This window comes from Rhea pennata, chromosome 19 (genome assembly GCF_028389875.1).
Source record: "Rhea pennata isolate bPtePen1 chromosome 19, bPtePen1.pri, whole genome shotgun sequence".
Lineage (NCBI taxonomy): Eukaryota > Metazoa > Chordata > Aves > Rheiformes > Rheidae > Rhea > Rhea pennata.
In genome coordinates this window covers 7,810,782-7,834,163 of record NC_084681.1, presented here as the reverse complement: position 1 = coordinate 7,834,163, position 23,382 = coordinate 7,810,782, and the positions used below count along the sequence as shown (strand labels likewise).

At 51.9% G+C, this 23,382-nt stretch overlaps 2 protein-coding genes across 7 annotated transcripts in view; both read right to left on the bottom strand.

Annotated features, from left to right (window-relative positions):
* LLGL2 (LLGL scribble cell polarity complex component 2) overlaps positions 1–10,850 on the bottom strand; it is a 32,679-nt gene extending 21,829 nt beyond the window's left edge. For 2 of the 4 annotated variants that reach the window (XM_062591918.1, XM_062591921.1), the window contains exons 1-2: positions 10,774–10,850; positions 4,762–4,869 (exon numbers count right to left, since the gene is read on the bottom strand). In XM_062591918.1, coding sequence (XP_062447902.1) covers positions 4,762–4,836 — 75 coding nt within the window. In that variant the 5' untranslated portion in view covers positions 4,837–4,869; positions 10,774–10,850. Of the gene's footprint in view, positions 1–4,761; positions 4,870–5,077; positions 5,108–7,115; positions 7,166–10,773 lie in introns of those variants that run through there. The other 2 variants (XM_062591919.1, XM_062591920.1) reach the window with 2 other exon arrangements.
* A 2,374-nt stretch (positions 10,851–13,224) lies between these two features.
* On the bottom strand, positions 13,225–22,414 carry TSEN54 (tRNA splicing endonuclease subunit 54). Of its 3 annotated transcripts, none has more exons than XM_062591962.1 (11): positions 22,369–22,414; positions 22,049–22,207; positions 20,944–21,007; positions 20,717–20,800; positions 18,878–18,976; positions 18,527–18,579; positions 18,079–18,177; positions 16,097–16,746; positions 15,418–15,478; positions 14,651–14,767; positions 13,225–13,483 (listed from the first exon to the last, which is right to left on the bottom strand). In XM_062591962.1, exons 1-11 carry the CDS (start codon positions 22,395–22,397, stop codon positions 13,333–13,335), a joined length of 1,566 nt encoding a protein of 521 aa, XP_062447946.1. In that variant the 5' UTR covers positions 22,398–22,414; the 3' UTR covers positions 13,225–13,332. The 3 variants fall into 3 exon arrangements, with proteins under 3 accessions (XP_062447946.1, XP_062447948.1, XP_062447947.1); XM_062591964.1 differs by lacking the exon at positions 22,369–22,414 and adding an exon at positions 21,541–21,678 and having other exon boundaries at positions 22,049–22,110; XM_062591963.1 differs by lacking the exon at positions 22,369–22,414 and adding an exon at positions 21,541–21,681 and having other exon boundaries at positions 22,049–22,094.
* Between the last annotated feature and the right edge of the window lie 968 nt (positions 22,415–23,382).

The following is a 23,382-nucleotide window of genomic DNA, read 5'->3' as shown; positions in this document are numbered from 1 at the left end:
AATGACCTTTTACTGTTCCTGCTCAAAGGCATGGGAGGAAACGGCTGACTCCAGCGCCTGCTAGATTGCTCCTGAATTCTGGTCAAACAGCCAAAGCTGAAGTTGCAAGACAGACCTCCTTCGTCCAAATCAGCAGTTACCCCAGTCTGAAGTCACGTTAGGAGAGGCTGACGTAGGATGGACAAAATTGGAAAAACTGGAGCATTTTCCATTTCTCTGCTTACCAGCTGATTGGTAATGCCTCTTTTGCCCAGTCTTAACTTTAACCTTTTTTACCTAGTAATTTAAGATTCTCACTACTGGCTCAAAAATCAGCAAGTTTACTCCTTTCATGATAGCTGAGTCTCCAGCCTTACTTGTCTATATTATAAGAAGGTAATTCAAGTGTTATGTTTGTATTATTAAAAAAATTGTTGAGAAGCCAGGGTTTAGTGTTACACTTGAAATTGTTGCAACTAGGCAAAGATCAGTGAGCACATACAAAACTTCCGAGAGGCTCTGTGAAATTAGAAACTAAATCTACAGACACAGCATTGAAACAGAGCAGTTTTCTAATCTAACACAGACGAAGAATTTCTGTGTACTGTAACAGCTACTGAGACAACACAGACGAGGTTTCTATAGTCAGAGAGTGGGAGTATGAAGCCATGGTATACAGTTTGGGGAAGAAAACCCAAGATAACACGTTACCTTAACAACTAATCAGGCATTCAACTGAATCAGCCGTAACACAGGCTACAGAAACCATTACACTCTCCTCCAGAACAGAGCAAGGAACTTGTCAGGGAGAAACCAGTGCAATTTTGCTATTAGTTTTAGTTCCAGCTTGCTCATAGGCACTGAACTGTCAGGCTGTTGGCAGAACTAGGGGTCATTTTTAATGAAACATGAATTAGAATCTGAGTTTTGCCTGAGATTTCTTCCAGTCCATAAGATAACCAGGGTTAAGCCACGATTCTCATAATAGAAAAACATGACCTATACAATACATACTACATTTTAGGATATAGTCAGTGCTAGCCTTAATATTGGCCTAATTATATCCTGGTTTGGACGTGCTAATTTGTAAACATATTAGGCAAGTAAACAAAAGCTTTATTTTTTAAAATACAAGACCAGCGAAGCGCAGAATTGAGAGTGCACCACTCAGTCCTAATGCTAGGAAGGTTCAGATTTGCCTTTAATAGAAAACTCAGAATAAGCCTCACATCCCATAGACAAGTGTGCAAAAGCCACAGTAACTATTACAGCCCGGAGCAAACCGTGAGCAACGCTGTGCTGCTGCGGGGAACGGCAACATGAGCACAAGGAGAGCGACTGTCAGCAGCAACTGTAGCCTGTCACGCAACTGTTTATCTAGCAAAATAAATCTATTAATGGTTTCTGATCGCCTTGAATTATTCAGCCGAGGTACCCGTAAGAGGGAAGGGAAGATAACTCCCTCCGCCGTCACTCGTTTGCTTTCACAACGGGGCAAGAAGGGCGATGCAGTGGCTTTCCGGCCACGCCGGACCCCAACAGGGCCAGGCGTTCCCACTGCACTCGCTGCCCCACATCTTCCCCTTGCACTTATTTACACGTAGGAGCTTTTTTTGGGGGGTCACATTAAATCAGCTGTTCGGCTGGCCTCCTTCCCTGCCCGCTCTCAGACAGGCCTTCACCTGCTCAGCAGGTAACCCCAGCCGGGGCGGCAGGGGAGCAGGCAGCAGAGGCGACAGTGGAGCCTTTCAGCAGAGCCCCAGGGAGAAACCAGAGAGGCAACAGCGCGGCCTCCTGCTCAAAAGGGCCTTTGTGCCTTTGGGCTGAACGGGGCGCTTGCATTTTCATTTCTCTTTAGACTACAGATCTGTCAGCACCGGTGAGCGGAAGCCTGATGGCAGCAGCGTTAACTCAGAGACGCGCTTCACGTCGGTCGCATTCACCGCAGGAAAAACGCGGCCAGGGTAGCAGTTGTTTCTCAGCCCACACTAAAGCCGGGCAGATGAAATTCAGTGCCATCTTCCCTCCTTCCATTTCTCGCCGCTTCCGTCTCAGGTTGTTTTACGACAAAGCGGAGACAAATCCAACCGCGTGTAACACAAGCCCCAGGGACCCGCACGCACCTTCGTTAACGCATCTTTTGAAGAAGCAACAGTCAGAACGCATTAATCCACTTTGCATAGACACTAATTGAGTATTTAGGGTAAGCTATCCATCACACTCATTAGCAAAGGGTTCAGAAGGCTAAAAAGAGGGGGGAAAGACACACAAAGCCATAAATTAAAGGCAATGTTCCCAGTTTGGTAGCATTCAGCTGTAAGACTGGTTCACCTGTGTGCTACCCATCATGTAGTCTGACAGTGCCAGCCTGAACATGTTTGCTCTGCAGGGCTTGGGCTGAGCCAAAGGCATCCAAGTACTACCTCCAAAAGCAGGATAAACTTAAAGAAGTATACTGCCAAGTACACACACCTTATCCTTCATTCTATCCACTGAGCTAAAAACAGAGTCTTGCAACAGGTACCCACAAGCACGGGAAGCTCCCGGCCATTCCGGGAACAGACACACAACGCTAAGGCACTCGAGCAGAATTAGGGAAAGTTTTCTGTGAAACGAGCACAAGTTTGAGGAGAGCTTGAAGAACTAGTCTAACACGGTTATTAGCTCTTTAAAACCATCCAGACCACCTCTTTCCTGGAATAGAGATGCAAGAGGAAAACAGTAAAAAGATCACAGCGTATTTAAACCTGAGGGACTAAAACAACAACAAAAAAAACCAAACACAACAAATATATATGCGTGTGTGTGCATATATATATACATACATACATATATATATATATAGAGAGAGAGAGAGAGAGAGTATTTGTATATGCATGCATGTATATAGAACTGCCTCCTGCATTTTTTAATTAAAGTCCACTACAGGGTCAACATGGCCAGAAGCGCTCCACTCTGTTAACACTGAATTTGCGTGGCAGTATCACACTCAACTTGTGCGTAGCCAACAGGATAAGGGCAGGAGCACCACATCATTTCTAAGGCACAGACCTTCCATTTAGTCACTACCAGCGTCACAGGTAGTAAAAGGCTGAAGAGATGCAAATCCTCTCATCAGCAGCTTATAGTCCCACAAAGTATCTCCCAAAGTGGTTTTTAACCAGAAGCGTTTCAAAGGCCTCAGATAACAGGTATCAAAAAACTTGCTTACCACCTCACTGCTTTTTATTAGTACATTAGACAAGGACAGTCTTAGCCCAGAAAGTATCCTAAGATCCTTGGCTCCTTGTAGCCACAACCTTCAATGGGTCAGAATTGAGGTCTATCTTCCCCAGCTCTTCCCAGCAGCAGGCAGATGCTTACTGTATCAAAGGGTAGACTTTCAAAGAACCCCACTATCTCTAGAAATATTAGAATGGGACACACAAGATTTGAACAAGCTATATGTAAGAACACAATATAAGAGATTCCAGTATAATGTAAAAGCACTGGTACATTCCCTCTTTAACATCTCACTAAAAAAAATAAGAATAAAATAAAATAATAATAAAAAAACAACAAATTAGTTTGCCTTAAAAGTGCAAATGCATTTTGCAAGGCCTTTCATCACCAAGCTGTTAACAAGAGTAAGTCATTAGGAAGTGTCCGAAGTAGCCACCTCCCAAGAGGTGATGCCATTTTTACCTTCAGGTCTGAATCAAATGAAGTCACACATCCTGATGCCAATCTCTAATGCATTCGGAGGTTTCACTCTGCTGCAAAAGCTCGCTCTCTCAATCCTGCTTTGCGTCATCCAAATTAGACCTTCTCTGGTAGGTAAAGTTTAGCCAAAAGTTCTCAGAAAGGGAAAGACTTATTCAAGGAAGAAATAGCAAAGGTTGCTCTGAAATATGCAGCACGTTATATGCTTTTAACCCATCGCTGGGATGTCTTTTGAAGCTAACACTGCATTCAGCTTAATACAAGTAACTCAACACTGGACTTCATTTACTGAAACTTTTACCGCATCTGCATTTCCTCCTGGTAACGAGCCAAAAACGGGCCAGAAGCAGCCCGGGTTCCTTTTGTCTCTTGGAAGATGGGAAAGGGTGTGTGGAAATGATGTCTGTTAGTACCAAATTACAGTAAACGACTCATTTCCATTATCCAAGCAAGTTCCACTTTAAGAGTATATCCACACTAGGGTTTTAATGAACCCAGAAGGTTCTTCCCTAGGCTTGCGTCGTCACTTACCGTCACACTTCTCAGCCAAATTCCCATTTAACCTTGGAAATAAAAAGCCTACAAACACGCTTTTGATACCCAAGGGAGGGTATTGTAAGCAACCATTAGCCTACACCAGTGAATTAATATTTGGCATTTATGAAGATGAAAACATTGCGTTCCTGGCCAGAGTGCTGGACAGGTAGCGCAGCCAAGCACGGCCGGGCCCGTGTCTCAGGGGGACAAGGAGGGGGCAGGAAAACAAACCTGAACACCCTACACACAGGTCCCAACTAAAATAACAGCAAGCTCATTACCAACGGCCTCTGCGTTGCCTCGGTTTTCCCGTATTTCCGTATGACAACGTGCTTGTTCCTAACAAAAGCCTCGGAAATCAAGTCGGACGCTTGAACATCTCGGAGGAGAAAAGCTCAGTACCGAGAACTGGAACAAACCACCTCTCCCAAATTTAACTCTTCCACCCACGCTGAGGTAGTTTTTCCCTCCCTTTTTACCCCGCCAGGACTCTGGACGGGTTTGCCTCACACATACCTTAAAAGCTCGAGGAAAGCACCGTACCTTATTAAACTGGAAAAGGTCGCGTTTGAGCCTCTCTCGCACTGGATCATGTCCGGGTCTTAAGAACCTTCTCATTTTCCCTGCTGTATTTCCTTGGCACCAAAAATCCTAACATTAAAAAAGAAAAAAAAAAAAAAGGAAAAGGCAAAGCCTATATGAACAAAAGCTGCCTGAGAAGAGAAGCAAGCAGAAGTAGGTTATTTTGGTTTAGCAGGTAACAGCAATCAGCCGGAGCAGGATGAGGCAACGCAGCTACAGAGCAACTGAAACGCGGCAGCGCGGCGGGTCGCCGTCCCCGGCGGCGGGATTCGCTTACGGAAAACCGCTTTCCCGCTGCGTGAGCAGAGCCAGATCGGAGCAGAGCCTCGGCCCCGCGCCGCCCGGGAGATCCTTTGGCCAGATAAAAGCCGAGGGGATTTCCAAAGAGGGTTAATTTTTTTTTTTTTTTTTTTTTTTTAAACACTTGGCCGTTTTGCTTTCTCTTCAGCTGACCTTAACCAAGGAGGAGGCGAGCAAGAAGGCAGCGGCTGCGCGGGCGTTGCGGGGAGCCGCCGCGGGGGCCGCCCCAGGCTCGCAGGCGCTATCGACCGCGACCACCCTTCACCCCAGGTGACCCGCCGGCTACCGAGCTAAAAAGCGAGCGAATCGCGTTTTCGGCTCGCTCCGGGGCCGCGGCAGAAGGCGCCGCGCGGCCCGCGGGCAGCTGCATTAATCATTAACCCGCTTCTGTAAAACATTAAACCCAGCTCGCTGCTGCAGGAGGGGGGAAGGGGATCTCGCGCCCGCGCATCGCGCCGCTCTCGCCGCGCCAGCGGGACCCGCCGGGAGCCCGGCGAGCACCGGGACACCAGCGAGCGCCCGGGTCACCTCCCTCCGCCGCAGCTGCCGGCCGGTATTTCCCGAGCTTATTCACCGCGCAGGAAGTCAGAGCTGCTCAGCAGCTACCCCACGAGCGGTGCACGCGGGTGACTCCGCAGAACAGCCCCACTAGCACAGCCGGAGACAAAACCACGCACAGGAACACTCGGAGCAGGGGACCTCGAAAAGAGAGGGAGAAGGAAAACGCAGCTTACTCGGAAAGCACAACCTTCCGCAACGATTCAAACACGGCTTCCGAAAACTCAGCGCCGGTGTCAGACTGTCTCCCGTAACAAGCTCCTCACTGGGTGTTCCTGACATCCGTACGCAGGGCTGTTTCTTACAGTCAGCAAGAGCTACAGAGCGATCGCGAGCTGCTGCGGTGCTCGGCGAGGGCATCGCCCCGCGCGCCTCCCCCGCCGTCAGTCAGCACCCGACCTCTTAAAGCAGGCAAACGCGCGGAGAAACAGCGAAAATCACGCTCCTGACATTGGGGGGAAAAAAAAAAAACACACCCTCAGCCCGGGACAGCAGAGAAATCCACTGTGAGAAGCAAAGTAAGGAAAAGAGCGGGCTTCATTTGGGACACTGTATTTAACACCCTGCTAGAATGTTTTATCCTGAAATATTAATGGCATCTAGAAGCACGCTGTTTCAACCCGCTTATGCAAGAGATCTAGCGTTCGCACTGCAGCCCACAACAACTTGCTCAACTGGCTAAGGAGCATAGCAGCTTGTAGAATCAAACAGTAACCCACACGGAGAAACACCACCCCGCAAGCCGACGTGGTCATCGCAATCACAAACGGCGCGCTGCGAAAGTCACCCCGCGTCGGCTTGCAGCAGGGTTTCATACCAGACCAAAGAACTCCCAAGCATCAAGTTGTAAGGGGAAACAAGAAGGAAAAAAAGCGTTTCTGAGCGAAGGCAGAAGGAAAGAAAGGAACAAAAGGCGTCTGCTGCGGCACAGTCGTCCAAGGGGAACTATTATTACAAATTTGCAAGGCGCTTGCAAATAAAACTTTTTAATACAATAAGCACCCCTTCCAATTCTAGTAAAAAACAAGAAGATTCCACAATCTGTATAATCTTATCTTCCAGATGCACATTTACATGTTAGCAGACCAGTTTCTCTCCTACACGCTTTTGGCGTCTTTCATAAAACTCGAGCCTCGTGTGCTCTGCGGTTATCTGCAGTCAGCATTTGCAGTCATATGGTAGCAGTTGTGGCTACCAGTAGCCAGCGTGGAATTCAGCAGTAGCCTCTGAAGCCCTGCCAGGTCTGCATGTAGCCAACATTCTTGTTTTCCAGGGAAACAATTCCTTAAGTTTTAGAAGATCACCCTCTCAGCAGAAACTACGTGCACCACTCTCCTTTGAAGATGTATTGAGGTCAGTGCGTTTACAAGCAGGAGTAGCCCAGGGCTGAGTCAGCAGCAATTTTGCTCACATCCAGAACATGGACACCTGACGGCAAGGCTCACAGCGCCTCTCACCTCTGGCTCCTGCAGCTTTGCTAGCCCCGTGCTCAGCTGTATGTTAGGAGGTGCCCTCCTCCACCTCATTCAGCTGGAACCAGCCAGAAAGCAATTACCCGGCGGCGCTCAGACAGGACGGCAGGGAAAGCCCAATTCGCAAGACGATCCTGTTTCCAATGGCAGACAGAGGAGCAGTTAACATCAAAACCAAATCTCATTCCGGCTTCCTTGCTCAGCTCACTTCATTTTAGATGTTGAGATTTATGGCAAGTACACGTGGCACGTCCATGACGGACCCACACTCCAGAGAGGGCAAAACGTTCCTAGGAAAAGCAGCCGTCGCACTCGCTGCTCTGCGTTAGCGCTGCCGCAGCAGAGGTTTCGCTTTGCCACCTCTGCGCTTGGTCGCACGCCTGGCTGCATGTGTCCAGCTTGCCGGGACACACTAGATTTTCTCCATCAGCTAGGCTTGGGCGACGAGGAAATGGCCTTCTGCAGAAACCTGCTGCGATTTTTACTCGTGCCCTCTCCTGACAGTGGAGGTTCCAGCCAAAATTACAACAGAACTAAGTCACAGTCCTACACACACAAGTTAATCCAGTTTTACAAGATTAAGCAGCTCAGGTCAGAAAGTGTTCCTATGTAGACAGTACTAAAATGTGGACATTGGCCCAAATTACTTCCGCAACAAAAACATAGTTTATTCTACTCCCATAGTAGAGTTGCAAGACACCTCTTGTGTTCTTCTTTGGTAACCTTCACTCAGTTTGAGCAGGTTTTCAATGGCACAAGCTCCAGCAGCTTTCTTCCTAAAACACTGTGAAACATCAAGAACTCTCAAAGCCTCCTGTGCTTTACGCTCCTATTTCTCACTCTTTCCTTCCTCATCCTCCCTTCCAGCTTTACAGAACCTTCCAAAGGAGGACTTCTACCTCTGCATCTGATAATACTTTATCAACTTGGCTAAAATAAAAGAAGCCTTATCTACAAGCTTTGTTTGAACTACAAGCATTTATCACTCCTGTAACAAACAGTCACCACCATGGCCTTGTCTGAACTAGGCTTTCTGTCCACACCCAGAAGTTTGCCCTTGCTCCTATTACCAACACAGTCAACGGTAACAAAACAGTGGCTGGATGAATTACACAGGGACAAGCTAGTCCTTAATACTAATGACCTCTCAACAAAAAGATAATCCAAGCATCATTTAAATACTAGTGGTCCCACACATGTCAATGGCAGGAGCCACCAGATCCAACAGACGTGACTCACCACGGAACCACAAGTTTTAGAACTTTTAGCCTGAAATCAGTGAAGCAACCCCTAGCTATTTTATTGTCACACTGTCACTGTAAAGTTCATTTCTATAACCTAGCTCAGCTGTAACATGCCAACAAGACAGGTACTAAATAAGAAAGCACAAACCAAGCAGAAGAGCTAGAGCAAACGAAGGCACAGCTGCGCACATGGAAAGCTTGGACCAGTAAGATACCCCTTCTTCCCCCCAGGATAAAGCTTCTTTGGTGAAGATGGTCCTTATAAAAACATCATTAATCTCATAGTTTAATGAGACCAAACAGAAAGCTCCCTTACACAACGTAGCTGCTGATCAACTGGTAGCATCCCATCACTCACAAGCTTTATGAAAACAGCTCAGTGCTCAGATGCACCTTGCATGCAACAATCAGGCACTAGCAGAGAGGCAGCTGAAAGATCCTTCCGCAAAGAGGATTTATTTTTGCAAATACGGAGAGAAAGACATGTAAATGAGCAACTGGACAGGCTGCATCAGCGCTACATGCAGGTGGCCACCTTTAAGGATTGAAGACTGATTCCCCAAGAATTCTTAGAAAACAACTGAGAACCAGCGACACCGATCAGGAAAGTTCACGGACTTTCACAGCTCTGTGTTCAGAGTTACCAGTGACCACCCACTTGCGATGAATTCTCTAACCGTGCAGACCATATGTGTCATCAGGACTCTGTTGTATTTTCCTTGTCATGGGAGCATGACAATACGAAGTTTCAAAACACTACAGCAGAACAAAGTCTTTGTGCTGGACAATACTATTGCACATGATGCAGAACTCTGTAGACTGCTAAATAAGAAGTGCAGTTCAAGTGAAAGAACAGCTTGTCATCCCCAAAATAACTTTGGAACAGCATTTCACACCAAAATAGTGGAGGATGAAAGCATTTTATTTCTAAAGCAACACAGAGAAATCTATCTAGAAGAAACCTGAAGATGAGATTTGGAGCTTGCACACAATTTTTGTGCAGAGATCGAACTCCCAACTATCACCAGTCCCTCCCTTGATAAAGTACTGTAAAGAAAGGTCAGGCTACTAGCCGTATACCATCCTCTTACCGGGATGTAGTAACTGCATTACACGTATAACTTTAAATCCTGTTACCCTTTGACGTTTCTCAAGGCACTACGTGAGTCAGGAGAAGCCATCTGTCCCACAAGTAATTCCCAGATAATAATCAAAGTATTATACCAGAAAGCAACTGGAAGATACCGGATTATCTCAACCGGTTTAACTCCTCCAGTAATTTTCTTCAGACAGTAGCTACAGCAGATGTAACCTGTACACGAGCAAATAGGAAAGATGAATGTCTTCACAGGACAGCGTTGAGCAGCAAGAACCCTTCCTCCTTTTCAATACCAGAAACAAAACAGTCCCGTAAGTAGCTACACCTAGAAGAGTTCGTCAAGCAGCACTGAGCAGGATGAGCAAGCGCGCACAGCTCGCACGGAGCATCTCTGCCCCCTCGGCGGGCCAGGCCGCACGGAGAAGCCTTGGCCGCGCCGCACCACCGCCGGGCAGCCCGCTCGCCGGCTCCAGGGGGGAGAGCAGCCGGCTGCGGGGGGCTGCGGGGAGCCGCGGGGAGCCGCGTCGCCGCTCGAGCGGCACCTTACAACCGACTTACAACTTCTCATTTCGTTTCCCGAGCGGAGCTCCCCTCCCCTCCCACCTCCGCGCTCGCAGCAGCGCAAGGCTTCGTGCCACCGCGCTGCAGAAAGCCCCCGCGGCGGCTTCACCTGCCCCACGAGCCGGACACGGACACGCGAGACGCCCGCCGCGCCGCGGCCACCCGAGACGCCGCCGAAGCGAGTCGCTGCGCGCCTCGCCCAGCTCCTGCGCCGGGCCGGGCCGAGCCGAGCCCGGGGGGGCCGCGCCGCCGCCGCCCGCCCCGAGCGCCCAGCGCCGGCGCAGGAAGTTGGGAAGCGGCGGAGCCGCCGCGGCCGCCGGGGCGAAAATCCCAGGATGTAAGAGCCGCCCGGGAACGCGGCGCGCCCCGGCCGCGGCGAGCTGAACTCGGTTAAAATTAAAATAAACAAATAAAGGAAAAGGGGGGAAGGAAAGAAAGAAAGAAAGAAGGAAAGAAAGAAAGAAAACAGGCGTTTGGGGCGAGCCAAAGCCAGCTGCGCCCGGACGCGGGCGCTACGGCCGGGGCCCCCCGCCGCCGCCCCGCCGCCCGCGGGCGGGTGCCCGGAGGAGGCCCGGGCGCCGCGGGCACCTGCGCGGGGGCTTCGGGCGCGACCCCCGCCGTGGGGGGGGGGGCACCAGCGCCGGACCCCGCGGGCGCGGACACACCGGGCGGGCCCCCGCCGGGCACGGCACGGCACGGCACGGCCCGCCGCCGCCTCCCCCCGCCGAGCCGCGCTCACCTGCGGGGCCTGGAGCCGGGGCCGCCCCGGCCTCGCTCCGCGCCCGCCGCCGCCGCTGCCCCTCGCCTGCGCGGCGGCGGCGCCGCCCCCTCCCTGGGCACCTCCGGGCGGGGCGGGGCGGGGCGGGGGCGGGGCCCCGCATGCAAATCACCCCCACAGGGGCGGGGTCTCCCCTCGCTTTCAGCCGTCCCCGCCCCTCCGGCGCGCTCATGAATAATTCAGCACTCCGCTCTTTCGGAGCCAATGAGGACGCGCCCCCGGCGGCCGCCCCCGCCCTATAGGCAGCGGCGGCGCCGCCGCGCGTCCCGCCATTCACGCCGAGCGGCCGCCGCGGGCGGGGCCGCTCCGAGCCCGCGCCGCCGCGCCCAGCCCCCGCCGCGCCGCGCTCTGCCGCCCGCCGTGCGAGGGGCTCCTCGTCCCGCGACGGTGCAACGGCACTGCACCCTCCCTGCACTTGAAACTACCTCAGACGAGTTTTCAGTAATGGTCAGTGTTTCAGCCAAACTTCAAAGGTGAAATTATTAAATTAAAATAATAATTTTAATTTTTTTCTACGTCACAGGTCAAAATGAAGCAGCGGTATCAGTCTGCATCACAGCCCCGTGCTGGTGAAGGCACTGGCAGATGGCGTGGTGCTCAGCCAGGCAGCCAGTTTCTCAATCCTCCCTGCAGGGGTTATTAAACTCTAATTGTTTCGTGCTGAATCAGGGAGTCTCTGCCCCAGCGAAACTCACTGGGTGGCTCTCGTTCATCGATACGGTTCCACCTGGGCACAAGCAGACAAGAGTCCGATTGAAATCTACAGGATTTCCTAATTCCAGGACAAACGTGAGCCCTGTAGGCCGGACTGCAGCTCTTCTGGCTATGCCTGTTCTTAGGCGCTCACTTCCCACTGACTTTAATGTGCAAAACAGTCCGGGAGAGCAGTGAGGAAACAAACCAGAACTGCCGACAACCCTGGCTGGGAGGAAGAGGAAAGGCAGGGTGCACGTCAGAGGAGCTCAGCCCAGTGGAGTCCTGCTGACTTCCAGCACCTGATAATACAGGTGTGTGCACAAAACAGGAATCGGCAAAGTGCTCGCAGCAAAGCGCTTCCACCTTGGGCTACGATACTTCTGTCCACGCACCAGGAAGGCGGCAAGGTGTCACGTGCCAACAGGAACTGTACGATGGCCGGGCTCCTCCTGGCTGACTCACGCTGCCCTCCTAGGGAGCTAAGGCATGGTTGACAGAAAGGCCAGATGCAAACACAAACTGGTGCAGGAAAGGGGTTATGTAGCCACTTGGTCGTATGACCAAGAGCAGCATTCGGCAGGTAGTGCCACTGGGGTCCAGACAGCCTCTCCCCCTGCATAATCTCCCCAGAAACGTTAATAAGTTAGCACTCAGGAGCTTGCATTACTGGAAAAGGTTTTTTATTCTTTAGCCCTTGCCTCTTCCCCCCCCCCCCAAAAGAAACTCAAACATTAATTATCAAATAAAAATGCATCTAAAACACTTGGTATTATGTTTCTGAAGAAAGCTAGACACTGACCACAGCCCTGCTCGGCATCTTTCTCTCCACCGAGCAGGCTTTCCGGCACCTCTCACTAGCAATTTTGCATAGAGGCTAAAGCAGGTTTCGTACCTGGATATCCTGGCAGAAGGCTCCCAGGGTAGGGCCTAGAGAGCAAGGATGGGATACTGGTCCTCAGTTAAGAGCACAACAGCCACAGGACTGGAAGGCTCATGAGGAATCTGTAGCTTGTTTTTTTTTGCTGAAGGATCTCTCACTTGCAAAAGAAAAGACAAGGAACCACAGCCAGGAAAAGGGATGTCAACAGATGAAATGGCTGCAGTATGGCCCTGGTGAGAGAATCAGACACACTGTGCTGATACTGTAATTTGAATATGATATAATGCTGTGTGGCCAAAGCCTCTCGGGACAGCCATCACATCACGAGGCTGCGGTATCATCTGCAATGCTCTGGGGCTTTCTGTGACCTCAGGTTGACAAAATAGCGCACAAAACCCAGAGTTTCCTGCTCTCAGGTATCCAGAAACTTGATTCCTGTGGCTGTGACTTTTTTTTCATGTCTGAATCTGATCCAGCGTTTGTTGGTGCAGCTGAACGAAAGGCGCTTAGGGCACCATCACTGATCTGAGCAGCTTATTCTGCCCCTGGCTGACCTCAGTGAGTATCCAACTGCTTAGACTGGCCTAGTACATTGGTTCTTAACATATGAAAAGAGGGACACTAGCCAAGTGTTTTCTAAAGGTCCTCAAGACAGCAAGATGACAGGTCTAGTCAAAGAAAGGCTAGTCCATAACATCAGAAAGCTGGAGTACCAGTGGCTTCAAGAATGAAGCAGTGCGTATTCCAGCCCAAAACTGCCCAGCTAAGCTGTGCACACTGCCTGGTTGCAATATTGAGTGAAGCCAGTTGCAGTGGTCGACTACCAAGTCGAAAAGTTAGTTATCATAGGCTCTATTTTCCATAATATTCCATTAATAAAGAAAGCAAATCTTGAATAAAGCTCTCCCTTTCACCCCCCATCACTTCTGCATGTGACAGCAACTTCAGTGATTAACATCAACTGGCAGCTTGAATTCCTTTAGGGAATAAAAGGCAATTTCTCCGTGGTCCACCAGTGCAAAGACCACCGGGACGTCCCCACTCTGATACGTGACCTGCTTCAAAGCTCGGAGGGACGGAATCTGCTCGTCAAAGCTGTAGAGGGAAAAAAATAGTTCTCAAAGCACAGAAGAATACATAAACCCAGGTGTCCTGGGAAGTTTCGATTACCAGGGACAGAACAATTGCTAGACAATTCACAGCAACGAACCAGGCCGCTCTCAAACTTCACATAGCTGGACCTCCCTGAAAATCAGTGATCACCATGGTCACCTTCTGGTCTCAGGAGCTGGTAGCGACCCTCCCCACACTTCTCATCAAAGCATGAGGCTGCCAGCAGTGAGAGAGCACACTGCATGCCAGGAACCAGGAGCTGTCAAATCCTTTGCTGAAAACAAGGGCAATTGTACACTGCTCCACGCTGTGCCTATTAGATGCCTCTCACAGGGCTATTGGCAAGTTGCCAATCCAATCTAAATACTTTTGAGCTAGGAAGAGCTTCAGGTTGTTGGGATCAACATCTCACCTCTTTAAGTCTACAGAGTCTGCTCACTCTTAAATGGAAATATTTGTGTAGTAAGAATCATCCTATTCACTCATAACACAGACTTCTGTAAAACTGTATTACCACTTTTCTTCCTCTGTCTCTACTGAAATTGCAAAGAGTTGAGAACAGACTGTTTTAGAATATCGAAGTTAGAAAAGGCAGAAACCGAACTTTGCACCTGCCTGTGGAATTTAAGTATCAGATTCAGGGTTTGACAAGAAAGCAGGTAACTGCTCTGCTTCTGCCCAACTCAAAATTACATCTGACAAAAATCAAGATACCAAACCCATGGCCCTGAGCCTGTAGTCACCTCTAGGCAGGTACATCTCTGCATAAACCCACAGGGACCTGCACTGGCTGAGGATTCACCTACCAAATGGCTCTCTGCAAAACCAGGCTCCGTGAGAGCTTCACAGGCATTGCATAAACACAGCTGTGGCTGCTTGATCCCAACTCCAGTAATACTCACATGGGCAGCAACCAGATGACCAAACAGTGTGGGCTGAGCGCTAAGGCTGGCGGAATCATCAGCCACAGACTCCAACAAAGGAGGAACAGAAAGAAAAGGAAACATCTGGGCAGGGCCACCCTAAAGGCAGGCACCCTGATGATCTGTAAAGCCTACAAGATCACGGATCATTTACAGACCATTAGGACTTCATTTCCACAACAGCAATGAGGACATTTCAACAGAGATCATAGCACTCCATGGATACCTCCGTACACACATCCTGACATACGGCTTTCCAGGGTTCGTCTTCTTAAACTTGGCCACGGCATCTGCTTGATACACATTGAAGTCTATCGTCATGCCCTCTGTGTCCTTCTGCAGCCTGCAGGAGGGAGAACACACAAGCGTGCTTATGTGATTGATGTGTTGTGGGGTATAGATACAGCAAAGGAAGGAGGGAGCGAAAGCTCTTGAAGTCTATCTTACCTAGGCCTTTTTAAAAGTTTTACTCCCCAGACATATGATTGACCCTGTAACTGTTCTAATTACTTCCCAGACTTTCCTCCACACCCCCACATCAGACTAGACCGCACCCCTTCCCCACATCTGCCATACTCACCCTCTCCCTGCATTCCTTGCAAGAAGTACCACAAACAAAAAACATATAGGAGCAAAGCACTGTGCAGCAGGGATGGCAGCACATTTCAGGGATGAGGCAGAGGTGAAACACAACCAAACCTCTGGACAAGACTCCCTGGCCAGTGTGCAAACAGGGAACATCAGGAGAAGAGAGCGACCCCCAAAGTTACAGTCAGTCTGGGATGCCTTGGCTCCCTGACCCAGTGCTTCATACATACACCACCCCTTTGCTAAAGGTGTGAGAGGGCCATGGAGCACAGCACTGGATTCTCTTGCCATCGTGGACACCAGGCAGTGCCTCACTCTGATGCTGAGAGCATCGCACAGACCTCATAAGCAGGGAGCATCACAAGACATGCCCTCTCCCTGTGAGCTGGCTGGCAGGGTACTAACCGGGAGGCTCCATCCAGGATGTGGGAGGGCTGCAGCACACTGATCTGCTGGAGGACAGCAGCTGGAGGGAGAAGAAACAAGAAAGGATCAGACCAACTATTGCCCTCCCAGGGCCCTCCAAGCACTTCACCACCACCCACAAGTCTTCCTCCTCCGACAATGGCTGGCAGCATCACAGTCACCACTGGCTACTTCAAAGACCTCAGTTTCCTCATCTCCTCCCACCACGCAGGCCAGAACACCCTGTAGTTGCTTTGCATCTCGCCTGCCTTGATTTCACATGGCTAATAGCCTAGCAGGAAGGACTGCAATATAGCATGACATGAGGAACAGATCAGAAGACCTCCCAAAGCCATACTTATCCTGGCACTTAGATGGGCTATAGGGAAAAAAAAAAAAGTGGGAGGGAGAAAAGAAAAAATGCCACGAGAAGGCAATAGGACAAGCCATCTTCCCTCTCCCTCCTCTGTGGCTGGGCTCCTCTGTTCTTCGTTTGCCCAAAGCCTTCTGATGAGATTTTTCCTGATTAAGAAACACTCCCCCTGAACTGATGTTCAGCATCTCCAAATCATCCATTCTGCTGCTGTACAAGGCAATCTTTCTGTCCACTGCTAGTCTGTACTGTCATTTCAGGGAGTGGAAGAATCCTTGACATGTTTCTTCCTCCCAGAGCCAGTACCTGATGAGGTGGCTTCATCCGGCCGCAAAAGTGGAGTGACAGCTTGGTCCCAGAGATGTGGTGGTCGTCTCCAAACCTTCCGCTGGCTCCTCTGCTTCAGGAGGACTTTGTACTCCTGCCAGTTGGAGCAGCACCTCACCTCCCTGTCTGCATTGACACTGCTCTTGTACCTGCTCTCCCTCTCCCGTTGCTCCCTTTCCTTTCGTGACAGCTTTTCCCGCTTCTGATTGATGCGTCTGCACCAGCAAGCAGCATCAACTTCCCGCCCCGGCACGTTCTCCGGCAGGAGCTCCTTGTCAGGTGAGGGGAGCCATGTGCATGGCTGGTCTGGAGCCAGGTTCGGCAAGACAATGGTGGTAAAATCCCAGCGGGGCGCACGGGTGCCAGGGCTGCTCTCCCTGTGATCTCCAGCCCGGATCCTGGAGGGGCTGGGAGAGTCCCTTCCTCGGCCTGTATCTTGTCCTGTATCGGGACGAACTGGAGCTGACTCTTCTCCTTCACTGCCAGCGTCCGACTCCTTTGGCTGCTCTAACAAAGGGGTCTCATCCACAGGGAGGTAGCTGGCATCTCCACAGCCATCACCAGCCTTTTCGGAGGTCCCTTCAGCTTCTGGAAGGCCCTCAGATACTTTATGCTTCTTCTCATGTGATCTAAACAAAGAAGCAGCAGCATAAGAGGGAGAAGTTTGTGGTGGGAGTTTTATATCCTGCCTCCTTCCCGTTACCTGGAAGGATGGAGTCTGCCAACTCTGAAGGAAGGATGGGAAGGGTGGCAGAAGACCCCGCATAGGTCTCTGCAAACCCTTGACAGCAGCATCTCAGCTGCGAGGAGAGCGTTTGCTCGTATGACAAAGCAAGAAGGAACAAAGCAGGCTAAAGACAAGCACAAAGTGCAGGAGGCAGTATAAACTCTCAGCAGCCCTGCACAAGGCTTGGCTTCAAAACCCGGGAAAATCCCAGTCTTGACTTGTGTACAGTCCTGCCATAGCGCTCCCAGCCAGCCCTGCAGCCTTCACGCAGCCCATACGCTGCTCTGAGTGCTTCCACGTGAACATGACGGACACCAGCTGAATGGGACAGGCCTCAGGAATGAGCACAGACTAGGCAGAAACCACCCTGCCAGCACCTCTTACAGGTCTAAGTTTCAATCCCTGGCTCCCCAAAAAGACAGGACAGCTCTTAAACCAGTAGTTTTTATCTCCTAGCTCCTAAAACTCCACTCTAACTCCTTGGGCACCAACTTACTTGTTAAGAGGAGACCTGAAGTTCAGTCTCTCCCTCCCTGTTTCTTAAAGGATGATGCCACCTACTGGAAACTGTCATAATTATTAGCAAAATTAATAGTTATGCCAGCACCTATTTGCATTTTGGCAGCTTCTAGAGGCTGTGTGCAAAGACCAGGACCCCACTACGCTCTCTGCGGTACAGTCCTAGCACGACAGCAGCATCAGGGGGGTGCACAACAGAAGGATGGGCACTGCAGTGTCCACACTCTCTCTCCAAAAAAAAATGCCATGTTTCTTCTGCACTGACTTCTCTCCCCTTATATTTTGGCATCTCATCACTGCAGATGGGAAGCACAAGGGCAGCTTGCCCCTGTTAGCCCCACATGAATTACAGATGTGACAAAAGGGCTGACTTGCAAAGAGTTCAGGAAGAGCACTGGGCTAAGGCCTGGGAGCGGATGGAAAAGGGCTTCAGGAGCATGGGCAGAAGGCAGCTCTTCATCACAGCAGCTGTGCTATGAATTGATCCTGCTCTTCTGACCACCTGGATACTGCCTCCAGGAGCCTTTCAGCTACAAGACATGGTGTGGGATGGCCAGATTTCAGCTCCAGAACTCCTGCAGCTTGTAGGGGGCAAATGGTCAAGACTGGGATTGTATCTGTTTCCTCTTTTGAAACAAGCAGCACATGGCAAGTTTTCTACGTGGGCAAGGCAAAGGGTTAGTCTACGAGAGCACATCAGGGGACATATCCTCACCGAGGGCTGGAACTCCTCCTCCTTTTGCGATGGTGTTTCCCAGAGCTCTGGCAATGACTCTCCAGGTTCAGCTGCCTCTCGTAGGGAGACAGGACAGTGCTGCAGGAAGACAGTGACACAGGAGCTGAGGGCAGGATGGGGTGGCAAAGCTGCCCTTCTCTTCAGCCCGCAGAGTACAGCAGTAAAATCTTTTTTCTAGGCACAGAAAATCCATAAGCAGAACCAGGATGGTCCTCAAGTTATGCCCCATTTCATGTTCCTGATCACTGCCTCAAGAGGGAGTAACAAGGGTGGAAGGCCACTTTGAGCCTTTAATCCTCCCAAAAGGTGAAATGCAAGGTTTCCTCAGTCCTCTTCTCTGCCCTTCTGTTGGGGCCATACAGTGGGCAAAGAGGTGCTGAGGGTCTTCCAAAAGAAGAAAGCAGCATGGAAAAGAAAAGCCAGTTACCTGGGGTTGAATCTCAGTACAACATAACCCAGTTGCTTCAAGTGGCTGAATACCTTAGAGCAAAGAAAAGTGAGAAGGTTAAAAGACTACCCTAAACCAAACAGTTTACTTTAGCACAGCTGCTGCAACTGGATAAACATGGTGTGGCACCAGCAGAGGAGAAATCCCGAGGGTTAGGGCCCAGAAACAACAGTGAGGAAACACGAACCGATCTTACAAAAGAAGGTTACCGAGAATGGGAGGGAAGCAGAGTCATTCTGAGTTTTACTGTCCTACCCTGCCCTCAGCCACTGGAACGGGGCACGAGGCAGTGGCTGGGCCGTCACCCTCCCGTGGGAGCTCCCCACACACCTGGTAGTGCGGCAGGCTCATTGCCTCCTGGGACAGCAGGATCTCATAGGCTTCCTGGATTGACAAGGGCAGATCTCTGTAAAAGAGCTGAACAGAGCCCTGAAGGGCAAAAGCATGGTGTTTAGGGAACCAGCGTACACAAGCGCACCCCAGTTCCTTCCCATTGGCCCTGACAGCTGGTATCAGCACATGATACCCATGCCTATCGCCCCCTCACATGCAGAGTTCTTGATATTGTGGTTTTAGCAGAAAAGTCAGTAAAAAGCGTTCACTCTGACACCCTGGTTTTAGCTGTAAAACCCTGAAAAACGTTCCCACCCACAGCTGTTAGCTCCTGCCTTGCCACTGCCCCCTCAGCTGTACCCCTAGATCTGTTTGGATGATTATTTTATCATCGCTCTGAGAGATCACTTTCTTTAACTTTGATGATTTCTATGACTCAGGACACAGCAGATACAGAAAAATTTAACATTAGCATAACAGAGAGCTGGAGCAACAGAACTGATGACAGCATTTAGGCTGGCTCCTCAGAAACACTTCCTGCAGCGTAAGCGATCCGAGGGCAGGTTCCCCCCAGGCAGTAACAGCTAACCTCCCGGAGACAGTTTTAGGCTACGCCTCTCTTTCCTTTTACTTTTTTTAAGCCCATGTTTACTCATAAAACACACACAAAATAACAAAGCCTTAGGACCACACCTCTCCCATGGGATGGGCCAAAGGCATCCAACTGCTCTTCTCTGCTTCTGGGGAGTGATTCTGTACTTGGCAACCGAGGAAACAGTTTTATTTTCAAGTCAATTTGTTTATTATCTATTGCTAGTCAAACTACCAGAGGCAAAAAGCCCTGCCTTTGCAAGGAGGACTTAGGGAAAGGTACCAGCTGCTTGTAATCTGATTAAATTTTGCTGAGGGAAAACAAGCTCCCCTTTACTTTGGTGCACCTATTCAGCTGATGACAGCTGTCTGCAGCGAGACATAAACCACTTCACGGCCAAGAAAACTAACTTCAGCCCTAAACAGCATTTGTCCAAGCAGAGGAACACTGAGGAACAACTTGGTCTCGTTTGCCTCTCAGCCACAGTAGCTTTACTAATTCCTGTCAGCTTAGAGAAGTATTACATTGGATAAGGGAGAAAAATCAACTTATAACAGAGCAGGCACTGTCCAGTGTCATATGTCGTAATTACCAGTATACCATATCTGAGGAAAAAGATTTCTTGGTGTCAAATCTTTTCCAATAAACCCCTGCACTGGATGCGAAAATAGTGGTTTGATCTGGTTTTCAGAAATTCTCAAAACATTGTGGAAGTCCAAGGCCCAGTACACAGATTTGGGTAAACAAGTAAGTGATATATAAATACCTGTGTTTTATCACCCTTAGCAGGCAGGGAGAAAAATCTCAGCAGGAAGCTTGGCAAGTACATTCCTTACACCTCTTCAGTCTGATAAAAGTGCTGACTTTCTACTGTTATTGTAAACAAATTCAAGTCATCCAAACACCCTCCTAGACTCTGTTGTCGTGATGACATAGGAGTAGGTTTAACTTGACGCCAGCTGGGTAAACTGGCCACAGATCTAACTAACATCCAGGGTCAACAGCACAAAAGAGCACTTTAAAGTACTACAAATGAGCCTGTAGAGAAACAGTTCCATCGGCAGCCAGGCTAAAAGAGACAACCCCTTGAGAACCAGGTGTTTATCAGCTGCTGAAATTGCAGGAGCAACCAACATCTGTCAAGTGATTCCGGACTTCAGTCTAAAAATGTTCATCTACCACAGCCCCTTCAGTTACTCAGGGAGGCCCCAAGGCCCCCGTCCGTGCACACGCATCCTTCTTACACACTCCAGCAGGTACAGGGCTTCCTCAGGCAGCAGACACTGTTTGCCATGCTCTGTGAACCCCATGGTGTGCCAGAACTTCCCCTGGAACAAAAGCACAAATTCACGATGGGCTTTGGACATTCCTTGCTGACAGCCAGGCTCTCTCCTATTTAAGGAGCAGATTAAGGAGTCTGCAATCAGCAGCAGGAGACAAGGGTATTGAGGACATCCTGCACCAGACTCACCGCAGGGGACTGCAGCTCCACGATGCCCCGTCCTGGCTTCCACTCAGCTTTCACCAGGTTGCCCCTGAAAAGGTTAAAGATTTCCTTGTTATTACCAGTAACACAACCATCCCCTGTGCTAGCAATGCAACAAGCTCAGGAAGGTGTCAAAAGGCAGCAAACCTCCAGCTGGAATTTTACAGGGTAAGGCCTCAGAAAATCCTCATCCTCCAGATCTGGCAGGATTTGCTGAAGATTTTATCATCATCAACTAGTTAACAGTGTCTTAAACCAGCACCACAAATATCTGCCCACAGACACAGAGGCCTGCTGGAGACGCGTGGTCCTAACGATATATTGTACAAAATTGTTCAGATGCTCCCAGGACAGTCTCAAACTGCTGTATCCCGCCCACAAAGCAAAGCACAGGCTCTCGTAGGGAGAATTTGCTAGCACAGAGCAAACACAGGGCGACTTTGCAAGAAGGTAGATGTGCATTTTTGGTGGCTGGGTCAAAGAAACAGGAGAGACCGGTGGGGTCTGCTGCGGGATTGCTCCAAATCCTTGGTCAGCACCACAATTCCCAGTGCTGCTCCAAACGTGCAGTTACGGACGTACTCAAACAAATCCACTAGTGATCAGAGGAAGGCGACAGTCCAGCCTGTCTGTCCTGCCTGCTGGAGGTCCCTGTTCCCAAAGCGGCGTCCTAACGGCCCCTGCAGCGGGAGTCTGCGCGACGTGCGAATGTTTTTATCGCTACTGAGCAGTGTGGACAGAGAAAGCAGTTATTAGCGGGGGGGGAAAAAAAAACGGGCAAAACGGAGGAAAAGCGTGCACTGAGAGGCAACGTGCGAACGTCTCCCGGGACCCGATAACCCCCCCGAGACCGGCAGCGCGGCTGGACCGGAGCCAACCCGAACCTGTGCGAGGCCCCGAGCGCACCGGGAGCGCCCAGCACCCGCGAGGGGCTCCCCGCGCTCCCGCCCCGCAGCCACCGGCTTAGCGGGAGGGGGGAGCGGGGAGGCGCCGCGGCGGCGGTTCCCCGCCGCTCTCAGTCTCTCGGCACAGCGAGCTGCGCCCGCCGCCCCGCACCGCCGCCGCCCCGCACCGCCGCCGCGCCACTCACAGCCGCTCCACGCGCTCCTCGCACAGCAGCCGCCACTGCTCCTCCCGGCACCGCCGCAGCTTCTCCGCCTGCTCCTCCGAGCCGTCGGGGGCGAAGTCCTTCTGGCCGTGCGGGCGCGGCGCGGCCGTGCGGGCGCGGGCAGCCAGCAGCTCCGCCGCGCTGCGGGGCGGCACGGTGAGGCCGGTGCCCCCCCTGCCGCCTCCCCCGGGGTCCGGCCCCGGGCGCCCCCCCCCCAGGCGCCGGACCCCCAGCCCGCCCCGTCGGGGGGCCGGCGCGCGCTGCGCCTTTAAGGCCCGTCCCGCCCTCGCGGCCCCCCGTACCTGAGGCGGCGCGAGCCGCCCGGCTCCATGGGCGCGCGCCACCGGCTGCCCCTTCCGCCGCGGCCCCGCGGGGTCCTAGCGCCGGCCGCGCGCGGCGAGCGCTCGCGCGCCCCCTGCCGCGCTGGCGGACTGCGCGGCGCGCTCGCACCGCACGGGGCCGGACCGAGCCGGAGCGGACCGGCTGGAGCCGGCGCGGCGGCGGGCGCCGCAGGGCCGGGGAGCGGGGCGCTGCGGCGGGGCCGAGTGCTGCAGCGCACGGCGGGGGCCCCGCGTCCCGCCCGCGCAGGACGCGCGAGCGCCGTCGATGTCGGATCGAAAACCACGCGGGACGCGGGCTCGCACCGCGGGGCCCGGCGGCGCCGGCGCTGCCCGCTCACGCCCCGTCGCGGCCCCGCTGCCGACGGCCTTGAGCGGAGGCTCTCGGAGGGCCTTGCCCGCCAGCCGGCTTCGCGCCGCGCAGGCTCAGCCCCGGGCTTTCGGCAGCGACGTCCGCGCGCCCAGCGCTGAGCTTGATTCCTGGGGCTTTAGCAGTCGCGTGCAGTCAGGTGCGCCAGCCGGGCTGGAAACGCGGTTTAAGGAAGCCACCTCCGTACAGCGCCAAGCCTGCCCGCGGCGGGTTGTTCTTGAAGGGCTTTCGACAGCCTGCGGAGAGGGTGTCGGTTCAAAAGCGATCAGCTGGCCCCGCTCCTAACGCAGCCGGGCCTCAGCGCACCCCGCACGCAGGCGGGCTAGCACCGTGAGTTCAGGCAAAGGGGGCAAAGGCAGACAGACTGAAACTGTGCCCAGCTGCTAAAGTCTCAAGCCTTCCCCGTGGGTTTGTTTCGAAGCTGCCAACAGAAAGATCTGCTGAGCTCGTCGACCGTCTCCGAGCTGGTGACGCCACCAGCCGCAGCTGTGCCTGGTTCACCCCGGAGCCAGGGCAAACCTGGGCACTTCCTGAGCTCCGGCCCGCTGAGAACAAGCTCTGGTGCCGCAGGAAAGTGGTTCCTCTCTTCAGCAGGTGTCACTATTTCT

Excerpts from the sequence above, each read along its gene's own strand:
- TSEN54 (XM_062591962.1), bottom strand. The coding sequence starts at position 22,397 with ATGGAGCCGGGCGGCTCGCGCCGCCTCAG. Across the intron at positions 22,208-22,368 it reads GGCGGCTCGCGCCGCCTCAG|CGCGGCGGAGCTGCTGGCTG; the intron begins GTACGGGGGGCC and ends GCCGCCCCGCAG. Across the intron at positions 18,977-20,716 it reads CCCTGTACCTGCTGGAGTGT|GGCTCTGTTCAGCTCTTTTA; the intron begins GTAAGAAGGATG and ends TTTGCCCTTCAG.